Raw genomic sequence first — 18,140 nt, forward strand, 5'->3', positions numbered from 1 at the left:
AGGCGATGACGAAATCACCCGAGCACTACGCAAAATGCGATTCAGATGAGTAATCCCTCTTCGATATGCTGTGCCGTCGATGAGATGATGATTTGACAGCTGGTGCAATCGGTCACGAAATCACAACGATCCGCAGCGGCCACTTCCGGAATGGGCACACGGGGCGCTTGGGCACGGCCGGAAAAGCAACCTTTCGACCCCAGCGATTCAAGCCACCCGATTGGGCTCCGGTTTTGACAGCATTTCTTCGGACGCGATGTGCACCGCTGAGATGGGCGAGCTCACACGTGAGTTTCACTGCTCACACTGGCCGCTTGGCTGCTCACTGCGACACCGAGAAGGGAGCACGGATTCACCCCACAGGCGAACGGCCCTCTCGCGAGCGTGGACCGTGAAAACACACGAAGATGGCAATTCACGCACTTCACGATTTGGCCACCAAACCAAGTGCACGGCTTTTGGCAAGCCCCGCACACATACACTCGCCCGCACAAGAGCTAAACAAACTCGCGACAATCGATTCACTGCTCACTCTACGCTCTCACGCAGCAAAACAAACCGTAACCATTTCTCGCGAGTTTCGCCACATTCGCCCGCTCGCTCGCTCACGCACTCACACCCACTGTCGCGCGCTCTCTTTCGCTCTAATGTTTTTCCCTGGGACGTCGCCTTCCTGCCTACCTTGATTCCCGACCGCTTTCTTTCTTCCTTCCAACTTTTGACAACCAATCAAAGGGGGAAAAGCGATGCCGACGAAGAACGACGAGTGGCCAAGATGATGACGAGCCCTGTTTTTCTCCACTTGGGGGCACCAATTTCCACGATGGCCCGTTCGGTTGACGAAAACGGACCACGCACGAAGAGGAACTTCCTCTACCACCACCACACACCACGATACCAATTCATTCCCGGTGAGACACAAATGCAATACACAAACACGCACAGGCAGAGTGCCACTGAAATGCACTGCAAAGTTCCCAAAGGATTCCTTGTGCAGTACGGGGACGATACAAAACGATTCAACGGAGACGAACGGGTTGAGTTATGTGTCGTTCCGTGGTTAACTTTGCAATGCTCTGCAGAAACTTGGGAAGCTTTGATGACAGAATCTTGCTGTCAGATGATGACAGCCTGAAGTGACAGCAGTGACTGAGCCGTGACAGATGGTTCAAATTTGGTTTTTACCGACCATTTGACTAGTTCAAATTGTTAGCAAGATGGATTATCTTTCTTTAGTATCGTAATGAACAAAGAAACCCATTGCTTTTACCGTTCTATTACTTTTAGATTGCAACTCTTTTTAGCAGGAAGTTGTTTGATTCACTTCATTCATTTCATTCACGGATTCGTACACGAGTCGAGCTCTTCAAAATACCACGAATTCATTTCGGATCAGAACTGTCAAAACTGAAATCGCTGAAATTGATGAACTCATTTACTGTACACATTTATTCCGTTTGTTATTTTGTTCACACCAATAAATTATTACTTCCGGTGCCTGCGACATTTTATTCAACTTCGTCCTCAGGCTTTTTTTGGTTTTTTGTGTTTGGGGAGTAACCAATGAGCGGTCGCGAGTTCGAAATCACAAGTCTTGTAGAAACGTAGTAACGGATAAAAAGTCAAAACCTTGAAAATCATTATTTCACGCGAGCTCGTATACGATTCTGCTGGTACCGGTTCTTGTGTGCGGGTTGCGTTCGGGAACCGGTTGCGAGTTAGCGAAGACAACCACCCTTGTTGCAGCTCTGTTCACGCTAAAAAAGAAATCAGTATTAGGTTGTATCAAAAGTTTGTGTGATTTCGTGTTTGGCCGTTATTGGTTTGATTTGATTGGTAGGATTTGTGGTGACTATAAGATTGTGGTGTAGTTTCGACATTGAGATTGTGTATGAATTTAATGCTTTTTATGTTCATTAGTTAGACTGCGATAAATTTGTGTACCATTTTGCTTTCGTTTATAAGTTTATAAAGATATGTTCGCCGTGGGCCACGGCCTAATTTCGTTTGCGATATGTTCACGATTGATTGATTCGTTCCCGTTTACGCAGTTTCCTAAAACACTACATGAATCGCTTCTGATCGCCTAGTTCGTTGCATTCGTTCGTGAGTTTTTCGTTTCCACTTTTTGGTTTCCATCGTGCTCTAAGCTTACGGTTTTTCTTCTGGTTTTGTTTTTGGCAAAAATTTAACTACTTTAATAATAATACACGCCAACAAGAGTGCGGCGTGCTCGCCCTCCCCCCCCGTCGTATAACCGGCAAGCTTCCCCTTCGGTTCCCTACTCGTTCCTTTATACAATCGACGCAACTCTGTACGGATGAACGGATACTTTACACAACTGTACAGACAGGACCGTGAACTGCTAAGTATTGCGTAGGTTAGTGGTTAGTTCGTTTCAGTTTATTGCACGTAACCAAAAACGCGGAAAAGTCGGGATCATTAACTAAAAATAAAATATCAAAAATCGTCTATTTCGTCGTCGCTGGAAACATTCTCGGTGATGGTGACTGTTTTTACAAACTAATCGTTCGGTTCACCATCGGTTGGCTGCGTGGCTCATTTGGTCGTGGTGGTTGCCGCCAGCGGACTTGGGGTGTATCCTTGGGTGCCGCAAGTCGTCATCGAGTACGGACTGAAGCCACTGCCGCCACTCATCAGACCGTTGATTCCTGTGAAGGGTTAATCAGGGTCAGCGGTTAGCTACTGACGTCCACAATCGCGCCTGACAGCCTCACTCACTTGTGGTGGAATTGAAGACGCTGGCAGGCGAAGACGACAGCCCGGTCATGTTGGGTGCCGTTGTGTACCCGTTGCTGCTTCCGTACGATCCGCCACCGGACGAGTGCGGCGTCGAGGCGCTGCTACAGTATCCACCCCGGGGACTAACGCTACTGCTTTGGGCCCGAGTGTACTCGTCTGGGGGGAAAAGGATTCCGATAAACAACTCCGCTTCGATAATTTAGTAGACCAAACGCCTTACCTTCAGTCCACTGACCGGTGCCATCTTGCACGCTAACCGCCAGCTGGCCACTGTAGGAATTGAAGCCGGACGAGCTGTTCGGGGAGCGAGGCATCGAGTAGAGTGCCTCCGCTAGGTCCGCGGCCCGTTTCAGAATGATCTCCTTCGGTAGCTTCTCCGGATCACCCGGGTGGCGCGGGATCAGCTTCTGGAGTCGCTGGAACCCATAGTCAATCGTCGGTTCGCTGAGGGCTACCGAGGGCACAGAGTGAGAAGAGTTAGCAGAATGCCGAAGCTGGATCGTACAGCTCTTCGGTGACTACTTACAGACATAGACAAAGCGTCCGGGCGAACCCTTGCAGAACTGTTTGCTCTTGTAGGAGAGGGTTACCTCGACGACTCCTGGTATGTGGCGGGGTGGCGTTTGAACTCGGATCGCATGCGAGGTGATAAGCTGGCGATAGCAAAAAGGGATAATTAATTAAGACACCCGGCTCCCGGCCACTCAGTGCCGTGCTCACTTACCTCACTCCAGACCAGCATCGTCCCGAAGACGACTTGCAGCCCGTCGAAGAAGTTATCACCGACGATAATCACCTGGGCACCGCCCGTGGTCCAGCCTTCGCTCGGTGAGATGGCCTTGATGCAGGGCGTAGCCATCGGCAGCGGCGGGTAGATGCCTGCAAACGGGGTGGACGGCAGCGGTTATGGTACGGTTTCGCTGACAGGGTGCTGAGGGAGCACGTTTCTAGGCGGCCGTGTCGGAATTGGACGGAAAAGCTGTCTCTCAAACCGTAACCGCGTGTTTCGGGGTCGGGTTGGGGAGATTGGGGAAAAGTTCCTCCACCGCGGACCGAGTCCTGGACGCGAAATTAAAAATTCAACCACATGTTGCTCAGGGGGCCCAAGTTATCAGCGCGAGCAAGAGGCGACCAAATATTCCATTCCGCCCGAAGAGCAGTTATCATCATCGTGCCCTGGAGCTGGACAGATTTTCCAATTCCAGGCCCAGAGCCGGATGGGAAAACTAGAAACTTAATTGCAAGTGAACACAATCTGTACTCGTCTGACCCGTGGTTGGCAGGAAAGTGGGAAAATTGCTTTTCCACCTAGAGTGGACCACGGCGTACGGACCACATTCATTACCGGTACGATTCTGGGTTGACGCAAACCGTGAACCTGAAGGGCTTGGTGGGACAATGGATTGATTTTAACGAGACTTCGGAGTTCTAAAATTTCGGAAAAATTGCTCAAAAGATGCCAAGTGATAAATTCAGCGTCAGATAAATCCTTTCCACTTTAACGCTCCGATTACGTCGGAACGTCGGATCCAACCCGCTCGCAGCATCATTTGTCCTGATTTATGCGATAGTTTCTTCCGTGTTCTCGAATCGAAGCCGAATTTATGATCCGCGTAAGATGCGCCCAACTTTGAATGCGCTCCCGATTATTAAAGATAGTTTATGGCGGTGGCGGTTTGTAACGAGCTTTTCCGTGCACTTCCTGAGTACGAACGACGTCCGCAGAAATAGTCTTTCCGGGTTTTGCGATTTGGCTGGTTGGAGACTGTGCCGCGGTGCGGTGCGGAGGCCAGAGCCATTGGTGCGTGATATTTTATTGGCCATTGCGCCGTGGGGAAAATATCACGCAAATCCCTCTGACTCTGACACCGCGCGGGCTCTCGCCGATTCTCGCCGGAAAGGATTGAGGCCAATTAAGGGACAATAATTGTGTGTAAACGAGTGAACGGGAAATCAAAAACACTATAAAAAGCACCACAGTAGCACTTCTACCAGTAACAATTAATACAAAAATACAAAAAGGAAGGAAAAAGGACACAACCACACAAACCTAACTATGGAACGCAAAAATCCTAACTCCAAAACAAAAAACAAGGTCCTAGAAACTAGTGTTTGTTGGGTTTGTTTTTGAGAAATAAATTTTGAAACCGACCGTCGTACGTACTGTCCGGGGCCAGATGGTGGCCCGACATTGCCAAGGGTGAGTTGGCTGTACCTTCGGGATCGATCCGCTTCGCCCGGCGCCCGTGCTTGCTGTTGTTGTGGACGAACATGTTGTCCGAGATGGCCAGCAGAGGCCCGTCCACGGCCACCTGGGTCGCTATCACTACCTGCAATATATGGGTAATTGGAGGGTACCGTTGGGCCGTCGGCGGGTGGAGTGGCCCCGCGAGTGACCACGCGAAGGTTGCGGGGGGAAACGGGGGAAGCGGGCGTTTTGGGTTGTGTGCGGTGCGGGCGGGGAAGGAAGGAAGAAAGAGACAAACAAAAAGAATATAATTAATTGCATAAAAAGATGCGCTGCGCGTTATGATTTGCGTGTCAAGATGCTTCAAGGACACGGCTCAAGGATCTCAAAAAATGCGAATCGACTTAGCTAACTACACTCGGTTGCCATGGTGACCGGAGAAGTTGGTTCACTGCACCGCAGCCATCGCTAGCAAAATTACATTGTAATGGCGTGTAAAGCAAGATGTTAAAATAAGAAAAGGAGATCAGTCCCATCAGTGCTAAGACCAACGGAACAAGAACAAGCAAAGAAACTTAGGGGAGACAGTCCAATGCAGAGTCGGACACAATTTATTTCCGTTCGTTTCGTTGATAGGTTCAGAGCGCTCTTTCACCGTCTTTAAGTAGGCGGTGACATTTTCATTATCCCGAACACGGAGCAAACGAAGCTCCTTGCTCTATTTTTAGCCCAACCGTGGCGGCCATGACGCTATTTGTACTAATTTCTCCATCGCCACCATCCATCTTGGGACAATTTATTATCAGCTGCTCACGTGAACTACCACGTCAGGCCAAAAACTGAGGGCAAACCGACCGAAGGTTGCTGAGGGTCGTGCCTCCGAATTTATGGTCCCGGTCCCGGACTGGACATCTGTTTGAACATTTTTGCTTTTTCATCGTTAATCTTTTGGGAACATGTTTATCACTCGGCCAAGTCCGTAGTCTGGAGCATTCAAAAATTGGAACCTGCTTTGCTGAAATTCTTTTTGTTTCTGACCGCTTTGCCCTCAAGAGCCTGGAGCGTTATGATTTATTCTATTTCATTCCACTTCAGGCAACAGGTTGATGATTAATACTCACTTGAAATCGTCGCATGTCCCGCGGGTTGCCAGCATTCTTCAGACAGTTTTGGTTGCACTTGAGGAAAAACTTAAGGAAAAATCTGTAACGAGCCGAGAGAGCGAGAAAAAAAGGGTGTTAAATCGGGGCGAAGGAGTTTCTTTGAAGATGGAGTTTTAAAATTGGTCGATCGGCTCCGGATCTCTCTCGGGTGCCGTAGTGTGGCACGTTCCACAGGCGGAGCACTGATTGGTACAAATTGGGCGACACCGCTCAACGAAAGTGTCGTCTCGTAAAATCGCACCACAGTTTACGACCCACCACCGCCACCGCCCGAGGTTAAATCCGTTGACACACCCGTCGAGGACTCCCCGGAGAGAATCGGATTTGGAGGAATTCCGTTAAACGATTCACCACGGAAGCCAGCCAGCCGGCAGATTGTTCTCGGGGGTCCAAAACACTGACGCCGAGTGTCCTAACGGAACTTCAAATGGAAAAACAACTTGTTGGGTACGACTCCGTCCAACCGGAAGCAGCGTGGCCCATTTTTGAACCGATTTTTAACATCGCCTGGGGACATCGCCGCGCCCGGTCGGGAACTCTGTCATCTGAAGGGCGGCCCGATGCGCTCGATGACAAACACAGTTTATTGGAGTGTCAGATGTTTGTTTGTGTGCCCGGGCACTCGAAAGTGTCCGCGTGTAAACACTCTGTGCCCTCCCCGTTCGTATGCAAATGATCGGTCCTGTAGCAGTCGGCCCCGCGTGTTCACAAATCACTGAAGTGGCCTGCACAGTTCCGTCCGGGGTCCTGATTTATGGAGGTTCTACGCGCGGAGTTTCTTTCCCCGCGGAGTTCCACCGGAGTTCCGTCAAGATCGTCGTCGGGGTTCGCGAGTCTTGGGGCGACGGGTTCGGGTCCGATTCAAAATGGTGCTTCTGATAATTGCCTGGGACGATTTATTTATTGCGTAGAAGCATCCGTAATTACCATAAACGGTTCTGAGAGCCCGGAGAGTCCCGAGTTTTTGTGTCTAATTTACGTTAACTTTTTCCCGGTTTTTCCTGCCGTGAGTGTGTTGGACTAACGCCGAAGCCGTTACCTGACGCCGCGGCCCTTCCACAGTAATTTGTCGTCCTGCAGCGCCTGTAATAAATCTTGGCGCACACAATAGTTGCACAGTAAACGGACGGAATTTGCATATTTAGAGTCACGGAATGAGTTATGAGTGGCATAATTATGTGTAAAAGAAAATGGAATCGCGCTCTGCGAGGAGAAAGGTGATCGGCCAGATGCATCTCTCTCTCGCTAATGATCGGGTGCCGTAACCTAATACACAAAGCCGACCCAAATCTGCGACAGATGAGCAATTTCCGTGGCTCCGCTCATCCAGAACTGTGACCACAAAAAAAAAAACGAAACTGATCCACACAATGCAGCTCATCTGCCCTTCTGACGAACCCGCCCGCGGAAGGATATCCGATACCTGCCCATTAGCCGCGGGGCCGCAGAGAACGCCAAAAATTAGCATCAATTTCCGAGGGTTGCCACCGTCGCTCCTTCTGGCGAAGTTGGCGAAACAAGTGCATTTAGTTGCATAATGCCACTTCAGTTCAGGACCTCCTGCCGAGCTGAGTGAAACAAATCATCACCCCCGAAGCACGAAGCAAACTCCGGATCCTGCTGGGCACTTCGAGGCGCGCTATATGCTTATCCAAGTAACGGATCCGAAGGGGCATCCGGAGTGTGTGGTCAGAACAAGAGGATATAGTTTCACTTTCGTAGCAGCAACAAACTCCCGTTCATCGAGGGCGTGAAGAAGCGTGGCCTCGGAACCCCTACAGAAAAAACAGCGACCAAAGCGAGTGAGGTGGGCCAAAAAAAGAGGAGGAAAACGGGAACCCTAACCTAGCGCAAAAGTCTAACAGATGTTTGCCAGTGGGCAAATCACATATTAAATAGACACTCAGCGGGTAGCCACGAGCAGGCTACCGAGGAGGGCTGTTCGCTAACAACGCGCCGGCACCAGCTTCCGATCTGGCCGCCGCCCGATGTCCTGCGAGCGCCCGACCAGAAGTTATTAATAAAGGAAAACAGTACAAAAATAATAAAATATTTACAAAGGCATGGTAATTGAGTTGGTTATTTACAGTTGGTTGGCAAGGGGAACCGGATCGGCCACCGTTCCACACGTTAGCCCAAAAAAAAAAAAAACTATGAACCTTGGCCGGTGGCTGGTCGGATTTAAAGGCCAATTCCTCCTCCGTTCGGTTAGTGCAAGGCGCAAAAACGCATCCATCATCTTCGCATCCACCCGGAGGATCCGGAGTCTAGCCCTCACCCGTGAGCCGTCGAAGAGTCGCGACGAAAGTGGGCGATCTGTTTACTCGTCGATCCGAAGGTCCTGCGGAGCGAGACCTGGGCCCTAATCAATTACTGACACTTGTATGCTGCGCTCCGAAATCTGTTACGATTTTACGTGCCCTCCACGTCTGGTCGTGGTTGTGCGGTGTCGGATGACGCCCGCGGCCTGCTCCTTTTCGGGCAAAGAGCAAAGGGCACGTCGTCTCTGGGGTGGTGTATGTGGCCCGAAAGGTCCACCCAAGATCGGTCGCTCCGTTCCTCCATATGCTAATTTTGCCAGTTCTTCGATGGAACTCCACAAAGTTTACAACCGACAATCGGATTGTTGGTCAGTGGACACCGCCAGCCTTAGTACGCGGATCGAAATCCCGTCAACGAGCTGGAGTAGCCGGGGTCCCAAAAAGGGAACTAATAAACTTACATATGGCCATACGAATTAATCGGAATCGTGGCTAAACTTTTCCGGAAAAGTGTTTGAATCAGCAGCACTCGGCGAAGTACCACTCAAGGAAGAAAATTGGCAACAAAAAAGCCGGCATCGGCAGCATCCGATCCTGAGCCGGGTGGGGTGAAAATTACCATATTTATTTTGTGTCACTTCATTTCAAATCTCTTCTCGCTTCCTGTGGCGTGCGCGCTCGCATTCGCCTTTTTGTCCTTTGGCGGTGGGGATCGATTTGCTTGCTGGGTTGGGTTGACTTTTCACATCCGGCAGGTAGGGAGGCCGTGATGATGGGTAAGGGTCGGATCGGCCTCGGCCGGATCTGTGCCGGGTAATTGAGAACCGATGTCCGCGATGTGTGCTTTCTGTCGAGGGGCGCGACAAAACAGCATCCTCACAGGACCGGAAGAGACACAAGAGACATTAAAAAATCGCCACGCCGGTGACAGAGAGAAGGGTGCCCGCCCGGCTTTGAGTTTGTTGTTACGTAGATGTGTGTTTTATGCCATTTTTTTTGTTCGTTGCCTGCGCGTTGATGACCTTAATGCTTCGGCTCACAAAGCAAGTGATTATCCTGTTGTATTTTTGTTTTGTTTCATGGGGTTTGTTTCCGTAAAAAGAGCAGATGACCAGAAGGCCAGGCGGTCGGATGAGTGTATGAAACGAGCCCTGATTACTGAAACCAATGCCATATATTATCCGGGCCAGACGGCCAGAGGTCAGAAAAAGGTGAGGTCCTCGGCCTGGATTTCGACCGACTTCCCATTCTCACTGGGCCCATTTTGGCCCAGGAAATATGGCCGTTGTTTGGAAAGCTGCATGGCGTTAATGCGTTGCTTGTTCGTTGCAGCAAAACATGACGCCAGGCCCTATATGACGCCAGCAGCTCCTGTCATGAAACATAAATTTACATGAACCTATAGTTTTCCGTGTAACTTGCAGTGTTTTGTGACTACAACTTTTGGGAATAGTTCTCAGAAGCCTTCACCGCCTTATGCAAATGTTCGTCTCTATTGCCCAGAGGGCATGTAACCCGCTTCCTGTTCCCATTTCCCGACTACATCGCGGTCCCAGGTTCCCAGCATCCCACGGGGCCGTTCTGTTCGGCGGACAAATTGTGGTGTCCTTTTACTACGGCTACGGCCCATTCTTTCGCAGATGTTTCGCTCGCGCATCCGGGGGCAACAGTTTTGACACTTCTGACAACACTTCCCAACGGCCGTTGCCGTTGGTGACAGAATTATAGCTTCCTGACTAGCTCTCAGTTGCTGAGTATCCTTCCTTCCAAGCGTCGGTCAACCACAAGCACCGCACTCGGAAGAACCCGGTGGTCAGCCCTGAAGTGTGGGCATCTTCACTTCACGAGTGCCACTTGTAATTCCGCATTTTAAACTAACGAAGGGTAATTGTGCAACAATTGCAACCCATCGTCGTAATCCTTTTCGCGAGGCACACAGCGACAGAAAAAGGGGTTTACCGCGTGGTAGGTGACAGATTGTAAAGTGTCAAACACGCTCGCAGGACCCTCGAAGCCTTCTTTGATTAATTGAATGATCCTTGAGCGAACGGGATCCGTTTGGTTGATCCGAGCTCTCGAACGCGCTGTCACTCGAACAAGTCACAACATATGTCGTCACAACGCGAGGTGCACTCGTGCATAATTGATGGGTTTTTCGGGACTTTTTTTAACAGCCACTTGAATGTGTTACAAAAATGGCCGACATTATCTGTGGGTTAATTACACAGCGAAAGGACAAATCAATCCTGGTAACTGTAATCTTTGGGCGGTTGACAACGAAAACCTAAGCCAATAGAGCCTCCATCCATTGCACGTGGCCATCCTTGCTCTCTCTCGCTCTCTCTCTCTCTCGGATTGCGGACCATAATCTTATCGCGGTGAATCTAATTTACTTCTGGTTTGTTCCGTGCTGGGCTCAAGGCTCGGTTCGGTCGCACACACTTCCTGCGAGCTCCTATCGTCACCGCCGGATCTTGACATGAAGGACGCGCCCGACGACATGAAGGACGGAATATAATCTTTTTTCTCGGTCCATTTTTATTCCCGCCCCACGCGTCATTGTGTTTGCGTCCTTCGGATCCCTTTTGTTCTAACCATAATCCTCTTATCACGTAGCAGTTGCCGTTGCTACGGGTTGCCGCGGTTGCTACGGGGTTTTGCATCGCCGACATGTCGTCGTCGGGATGTTTCGCTGTTCCTTCGAAGAGGAAGTTTAACTCGTCGCAATTGAACCACGACAACGGTGGTCAAGCGCCTCCGTCAGCCCTAATTCGGTCCAATTATGAATTGCCCATTTTTAGCCTCCTTTCGAAAAGTAACTTTAATTAAGAGGATTACTAGGATATTTTGCGTGGAAAAATCGGCCCGCAAAAAGTGAAAAGTCATCCAGGAGCAAGAAAAGTGAAATCGATATTGATTTTAAACACCACGCCAGTAACAACGTATCGGTCGGCTTCGATCGGTGGTCCTTTTGATGCGATTTTCCTTGACCATTTCGAGCCGGCCCCTCCTTGCGTGAGTGTGGGAGTGCTGTTGGCTTAGAATTTCGCAATGAAAAATGGAATCCGAAGGCGAGAGTAGAGTGCACCAATACACCAGCCAAACAATAGACCACCGGACATCGGCCCCGGCGCAATCCTTGTACCCCGGTCGGCGTATCCTTGCGGAAACGCCGCCGTGCTGCGGGATGTGGTGGAAATTTGTCCAGATTTCCCTCCAAGATGGTGGCCCGGCTCTTTGTTATGGTTCGGCTGACTTTTCCTTTTTGGCTTCTTCCGCCCCTCCACGCCGGACATGTCAGACACCTTCCTTCGCCACACACACAGACACATACACACGGGGGCGGATGTGCGCGTTACGCACATTTTTATTATTGCTGCGATCTTCCGGCTTTGCCGGCATTTTCTTCTCGCCGAAGCCACCAAGAAGGACGCGCGCAACCGTGAGGAAGTATTGGTCCGAAGGGTGGCCAACGCACAACGTGTGTGTGTGTGCGGGTGTTAAAGTATACAATCTTTCCGCCCTCCCCCCCATCCCCACGGGTTCCGGGTTTGCGCCCGCCGGAGGGTGTTTCTTCTTCTTCGGGCGTAGCGAAAGAAACATTTCTTTCAACAGAACCGGACCGTCGACCGGCGAGAGGGGAGAAGCTCCTCGGGGATGCCGCCGCCGGGCGCGTGTCTAGCGAGCCGACCCTCGCAAGGCAGGGACGGAGAGCCGTGGAGGGGCCTCTGGGATTTCGGTACGCCATGCTGTTGGGACTTGTTGTTGGGTAAATGGTTTGTTTTCGTCGTCTCGTCCTCGTCGTCGTCGTCGTGTCGGCTCACGTGCTGCCAAGTGGCGAACAAACACATGCGTAGCAGCGTGTCCACCGCACGACGGCGGCGACGCACTTACGCAAACATTTATGCAGACGTCCCCTCATCTGGATGGAGGGTTCCCGGCTGGCCTTGGAACAGCTGCTGCGCGTTGGAAGGGCTCTCCTCCTGGCGATAGCCAACATTTCCGGTACATGAACGATGGCAGAAAGGACGTGAGCAGCACCTTCCGTCCTTCGGTCGGCGGATGTTGAGTTGTACTTCCTGCTTCCTTACGCTTCCATCTTGTCTGAGTTTTTTTTTCACTCCACGACTACATGTCTCACTTGATTTCTTTTCCGGGGGGTGCTTGTTCCGAGTCTCCATTACTCTCCTAACGATGTTGATAAAGGTAGCAATGATGTCCCGATGTGCGTAGCGGAGCGCAAACCCCGGCCATTTTGCTCGGAACGCGTCCCCGGAAAGCGAAAGTACCGTTCGTGCAGTTAGTTTTTATTAGCCCGGGGCGTTGTTTCACTTAACTCGCCTTGACTGGATAAGGACTTGTTCTGGAGCGTTTATTAGAGCGTCGTATTGTGCGTCCTGACGAACTTTCCTTTTTTTGGTGGAAATTCATCCTGATTGTTGCCTCAGTTAGCGATTACAAGCGGCATGGTGAGACTTTAAAGGGTTCACAGGAGGGCAAACTGTTACCGGAAGGACCGAGGGCCGAATCGAAAGGATTTGTTTTGAGTTTGATTACAAATTTCTAACATTCCAGCATTTTTTCAACGATCTTAACTTACGAACCAAACAGAGTTTGAGACATTTTCGCCATTTTTCCCGAACGAAAGGACCAAAACTGGCTGGCACTTTTCGCTTTCGAGGGCGCAAAAGGCAAGACAAACGCAACGCCGACACGCAAAAAAGGGTGAACAAGTCACGCACCGTCGCACACACTTCGGGCACAGGATTCGCCGGACGTTCCAGCAGGACGTAGGCAGGAACAGCGATCCGGAAAAAGAACTGATGAAGCCCGTGTGTCCGGGAAGGAGGAGGAGGCCGACGATGATAGTGATGGTGATGGCGATGTTTCGTGCGTTTTTCATGCCGAGTTTTCCCCGAGCCGTGGCCGTATTGTTCCGTCTTTTTATCGCCGTCGCCCGGAACCCTCGTCTCCAGATAAAGGCTTCCCCACGGCGGGCCACCGATTGTTGGTCGTGGTGCCAAACGTCTTCGGGTGGCCAGCGGGTGTCCAGAAACCCACACACCCAACCTCCAGGGTGGGGGGACAACATTGGAGGCAATAAAATGGAGGAATGCGAATTGGTCGGTGGGCAGTAAAACGCACATTTCGGCCATTCGGAAGAGGGGGGCCCCCAACCCGTCCCCGACCGGAAGAAGGCAAGAAAAACAATCAAACACATACACAGAGACGGCAGGCGGCACTGCAAACAACCCGGAAACCCACCCTCGGATAGCCGGTCGGAAAATGGTTGAAATCTTTTGTTTCCCTCACGCCGTTTTATGGCTTTAAATCTTGACCTTTTTTTAACGCCTTTTTGTATGGGGCCTCCCCGGCCGCCCGATTCCGGCCTTCCGGTTCCGTCCGAATTTGTTTCCGAAACCTGTTTTGCTCCATTTCCATCCCTCTACCCGGGGTTCAACTTTAACAATCGACAAAAGGGCACAAGAAAATGGGAACAAATCAATACGATTCATCGCGCCATCGTCATTCGCCATGATTATTATCGTCCGCTTCGGGCAACTCGGCGATCTCAGGATTCTGCTTCGGTTTATTACCACAAATCATGGCGTCGGCGTGATTTTGAGTAGTTAGGAAGCATTTTTGCATTTTTCCAAAGGACGAAAACACGTACTGCAACCGAATCAGAGCCATCGGTGATAAGAATTAATAAATAATCATTCCAAATTGGCCTCCAACGCATGGAGACGCGACCGCACTATCGCCGCTGATTATCTCTCATCCAGTTGCCACGGTGTGATCAGTCAGGGTACCGTTATAACGACGGGCAACAGGGTCCTCGAAACCTCCAAAATCTGTTCCGCCAGGGCCGGCAGCTCCATAACAACCTTCGTCCTTTCTTCGTCCGGGCCACCCTCTCTCGGAGCCGGATGGGATAAATTAAATGAAATTAAATTTATTTCATCGTCTTACTCACGCACCGTTACCTGCCGCGTTCGGTGCGGTCGGTAGTCGGCTTATCCGATTTTCCGGGGGGCAGCCGAACAGAAAGCGTTCGCCCCCCGTCCCGCAGAGCGTCGTAAGCTACCAGGCGTCTCCATCGCGCGCGTGGCGTGACGGGTTTTCTTCGTCCTTGTTAAAGATCGTCGTAGTAGGCGCAGCCATGGCGATGGATAGCATGAAGCGAAGCAGCGACATGATTCGCTTTGCTTCCTTTGCACCGTCTTCTTCCGGCGGCCCTCTCTTTATTGCCTGTCGGATCATAACGTCGGCGCGTCTTAGGTGTTTGCGCCCGAACCCTTGGAAGGGAAGGGACCGGCTCGACCGGAGCCGAAATTGAGACAAGGCCACTCTGGCTGCGGAGGGTGATGGTTATGGAATCATGAAATCATAAAGTAAATCGCCTTATAGGCGATTTATTTTATTTCTTGCCTACGCGCAGGAGGCAACTTCACGAAATTCGGTCGTTGCGGCGCTTCATTGTTCACAACGCTTCTTTGGCAGCTTGGTTTTTTTTTGTTTTGCGACTTCAGTAGGGCACGTTGTCGCCATCGCCAATGTTTGTTTACATCGCAGCAAGCCAATCGCTAGAAGCTGTTGAAGTGAACCTATTGCTGAAGGCGTTACGTTAGCGTTACGAAACATAAGTTAAATTTGTTTTGAATCCATTTTCGATAAACTTTCATTGGCGATTGGTGGTCACAGCAACGGCATCCCTACGGCCAGCAGCAAGACCAAGGATCCCGAAATTTGATCGTTCCAAAAACGGAAGCGGTCAACGGATAGAGACTGAATTTGTTGAGTGTTTTATGCATCGCTAACTTTCTGTCCACTGTTTTCTGTATGGCAAATGGATCGATTTTTCTCGACGCATGTATTGGTGCTTCCCTGCCTACCTCGCCCGTTCTATTCGTTTTTTTAAATATTTGCTTCTGGATCGCTTTTTACCCAAGATTAGGGTTCGCAAGAATCGCTGAATCCGTTCGGTTCCGAACGCATCGAAGGCGCCCTTTCCGAGGTCACCCTTTTATCCTTTGTCATCTAAGATTGTTGGCCGTTGATACCGACCGAGAAGTCTTTGTTTTACTTAGTGTTCTCGTGCGTCCTTTTCGGACAACGCTTTCGCTTCCGCTTCCGGTTCCCGGGTTGTGATTGGTGTCGCCACCGTGTTCGATTGCTTCCCGAAAGAAACGAATCTCCGTGCTGCATCCTTCGCATCCTGTGACGGTGGTTGCCAGTGTCCCTGGGGGGATCCCTTCCGGGCAACATGGCGCAGACAGAAGATTTGGTGCGTTAGATTTGTCATCGACCGGAAGCGGAGTCGAACCGAGAGCGACAGAGAGAGTGGGAAAAAAGCAAAGCTCTTCGCATCCTCGGCAGGCGGGCCAAATAGAATCACCATACACAATCGGGATGTGATGCCACGGCCCGAACGCAGCAGCGAGCTACCGGGAACTAACCGGAATTAATTAGTCGTGATTTACTGACAAAATGGTCCCCAAGGAGGAGCGCGCAATCGAGGCCACAGGACATCCAAGGCCCCGGGAACAGCGGACCGTTCTCTGGGCACTCGCTTTTTGGGCGTTTTTGCTGAAAGAACCCGAAAAAATGCACCCGTTGCATGGACATTAATCTTGTTCACTGGCCCCAGAGGGAAGCGAGTTCGCGCTGCACTTCCGCAGGATGCGTGTGGTGCAGTTTGCAGTTCGCGTGGCCGACGCAAAAGACGACCGGTGAGTGTGAAAAATGGGGGACAAATTACTTGAGCGCTACGTAATCGCACACGCCTTTGTTTTTGCGGAAGCAATCGGTCAGCAGATCGGAGTCCTTTTTTAACCGGTTCCGGAAAAATATTTCAAACTGATCGGAAAAGACAGTAAAAAAGCAGTTCACGGTTGAAACGGTTCCAATTTAGCGCCGGTTTAATCGAACCCGCTTTAAAGCACGCCGGCGTCACGGCGTTATCAGCTCGTTAACAAACTCGTCCTGGCCACCATTTTGCAGTCCAGTCACCCTATCTCCATTTCTGGCCAACCGGCCCCCGTTGTTGTAATTGTTACGACGCGCAGCAGCAGCAGCAGGTTGCATCGACCGAGGGGCCGATTTGCCATTTTCCCGTCGAACCCGTCGATGGCCGCCAATGCATCTTTCATTTTTATCTGACACCCTCACGCTTGTTTCGCATGTTTTACTATCCCTCCTACGCACGCACACAGAGGGACACCCAGATAGCACGGTGTCCTTGTTTTCTGTTTCGGTGGGAAACCCCCTGAACCGAGCCGCATCCAATGGGGCGCGGATGAAAAGGATACGGCGCAAGCGAGTGCGATTGAAAATAGGGGCCGCAAAACGGACACCAACGTGGACGGTCGAACCACACGCACACACGCAGAAGAGGCCGGTATTGGCAAAGTGTGTCGTTTTCTCACTATTCCTGAAGCGAGACTATCGTTTTATAGGGATATCAAAATACGCCGCCTGCGAGTGTCTTTTTGGCGGAGTGCAGCGCCGTAACAAAACACGATAGGATCTCACCCGGTACCGTGCCGTGGTGTCGGTCTGTCCCCACGCTCAGGAAGAAAGTACATTTTTTTCGCTTTCTTCCGGTCATAAAGCAATGAACAGAATCCCCTTCCGGTTGCCACGGCTTATCGTTTTGTGTGTAAAAAAAACCCTTAAAGGACTGTTTGCGCTGAAAGATGGAACGGATTTTTGATGCCATTTGTTTTGTCACTGAGTCAGCCATCTTTTTAGCCACTCGGAGGAGTCTGCAGAAAATTAGCTTTTTCCTGTGGGTTGTTTTGTTTGCCGCACAACCCTCACAACGCTAACAATATCCGGTTCGGCCGGCCATCCATCTTTCGCGATCCCGTTTCCCGCTGTGGGCCCCCTGTCTCTGTTTTGTAGGCAAATTTCGTCATGATTCGTTGAACGCGTTTCAAATCAATGGCTTTTGTTGGTTTTATCGCTTTTCTTTCGCAAAATTCAAGATATTTGTCGTCAATACAATTTTGTCTTACTTTAAAAATTATGAAAATGTAACGTCTTGAACATGGTCAATTGAGCTGACTTTCTGACGAACCAACCAGCCGTCAGTCGAATATGCCAAAAAAAAATTGAGGCGAGAGTCCGGTCTTCCGGTAGTCCCTGGCCGGGTCTCTTATGCTGCCCATAAATATGCTAACGTTGTAGAGGGACGCTAGACATGTCCACGATGTCCGTAGCCGTGGCCAGGAGAGTGCGAGTTAGTTAAATGCTCCGATTAAATTATTCATATAACTCGGACCGATTATGTAACACATACACGCGGGTAGAAGCCGGGTTTTCGGTCCTGTCACGCCACGACGACCTGGTGTGGCGCAACCGATGGTCCTGGCATACATGCTCCGGCGAACCTAGACCCATCATTTACATGTGTGTAATAGACTCCATGCTCCTGGTCATTGCGTGGCACCGGTAAACGGAACCCCGGTCCGGAGGAGGTTGTCGTACGTGCATTAGGAAAATTAAAAAACGAAAAAGCTTCAGAAAAGGGATCACGAAGGTGCTCGATTACGACGACGGTCAGAGCAACAGAAAAAAACGTAACATTAAAGTGATTATGAAAGACGAGCGAACTGGCGGGAGGGACATTCGGACACTACCGGAAGGTCAACAATTGGTGGTGGGAAATGGATAGAATCTTGTAGTGAGCAAGGTGCTTAATCTTGCGGTCTGCGAAACTCATCATAGTCAATCTGACCGCCACAAGTTGTTACCGAGAGG

At 50.6% G+C, this 18,140-nt stretch overlaps 1 protein-coding gene across 1 annotated transcript in view; it reads right to left on the reverse strand.

Annotated features, from left to right (window-relative positions):
- Positions 1 to 2,491: 2,491 nt before the first annotated feature.
- LOC131213860 (transcription factor collier) overlaps positions 2,492 to 18,140 on the reverse strand; it is a 39,350-nt gene continuing 23,701 nt past the window's right edge. The window contains exons 7-13 of the mRNA XM_058208063.1: positions 6,073 to 6,154; positions 4,916 to 5,093; positions 3,488 to 3,642; positions 3,290 to 3,416; positions 2,984 to 3,214; positions 2,743 to 2,919; positions 2,492 to 2,672 (exon numbers count right to left, since the gene is read on the reverse strand). Of these exons, the coding sequence (XP_058064046.1) occupies positions 2,560 to 2,672; positions 2,743 to 2,919; positions 2,984 to 3,214; positions 3,290 to 3,416; positions 3,488 to 3,642; positions 4,916 to 5,093; positions 6,073 to 6,154 (1,063 nt within the window). The 3' untranslated portion in view covers positions 2,492 to 2,559. The remainder of the gene's footprint in view (positions 2,673 to 2,742; positions 2,920 to 2,983; positions 3,215 to 3,289; positions 3,417 to 3,487; positions 3,643 to 4,915; positions 5,094 to 6,072; positions 6,155 to 18,140) is intronic.

The sequence above is a fragment of the Anopheles bellator genome, chromosome 1 (assembly GCF_943735745.2).
Source record: "Anopheles bellator chromosome 1, idAnoBellAS_SP24_06.2, whole genome shotgun sequence".
Classification (NCBI taxonomy): domain Eukaryota; kingdom Metazoa; phylum Arthropoda; class Insecta; order Diptera; family Culicidae; genus Anopheles; species Anopheles bellator.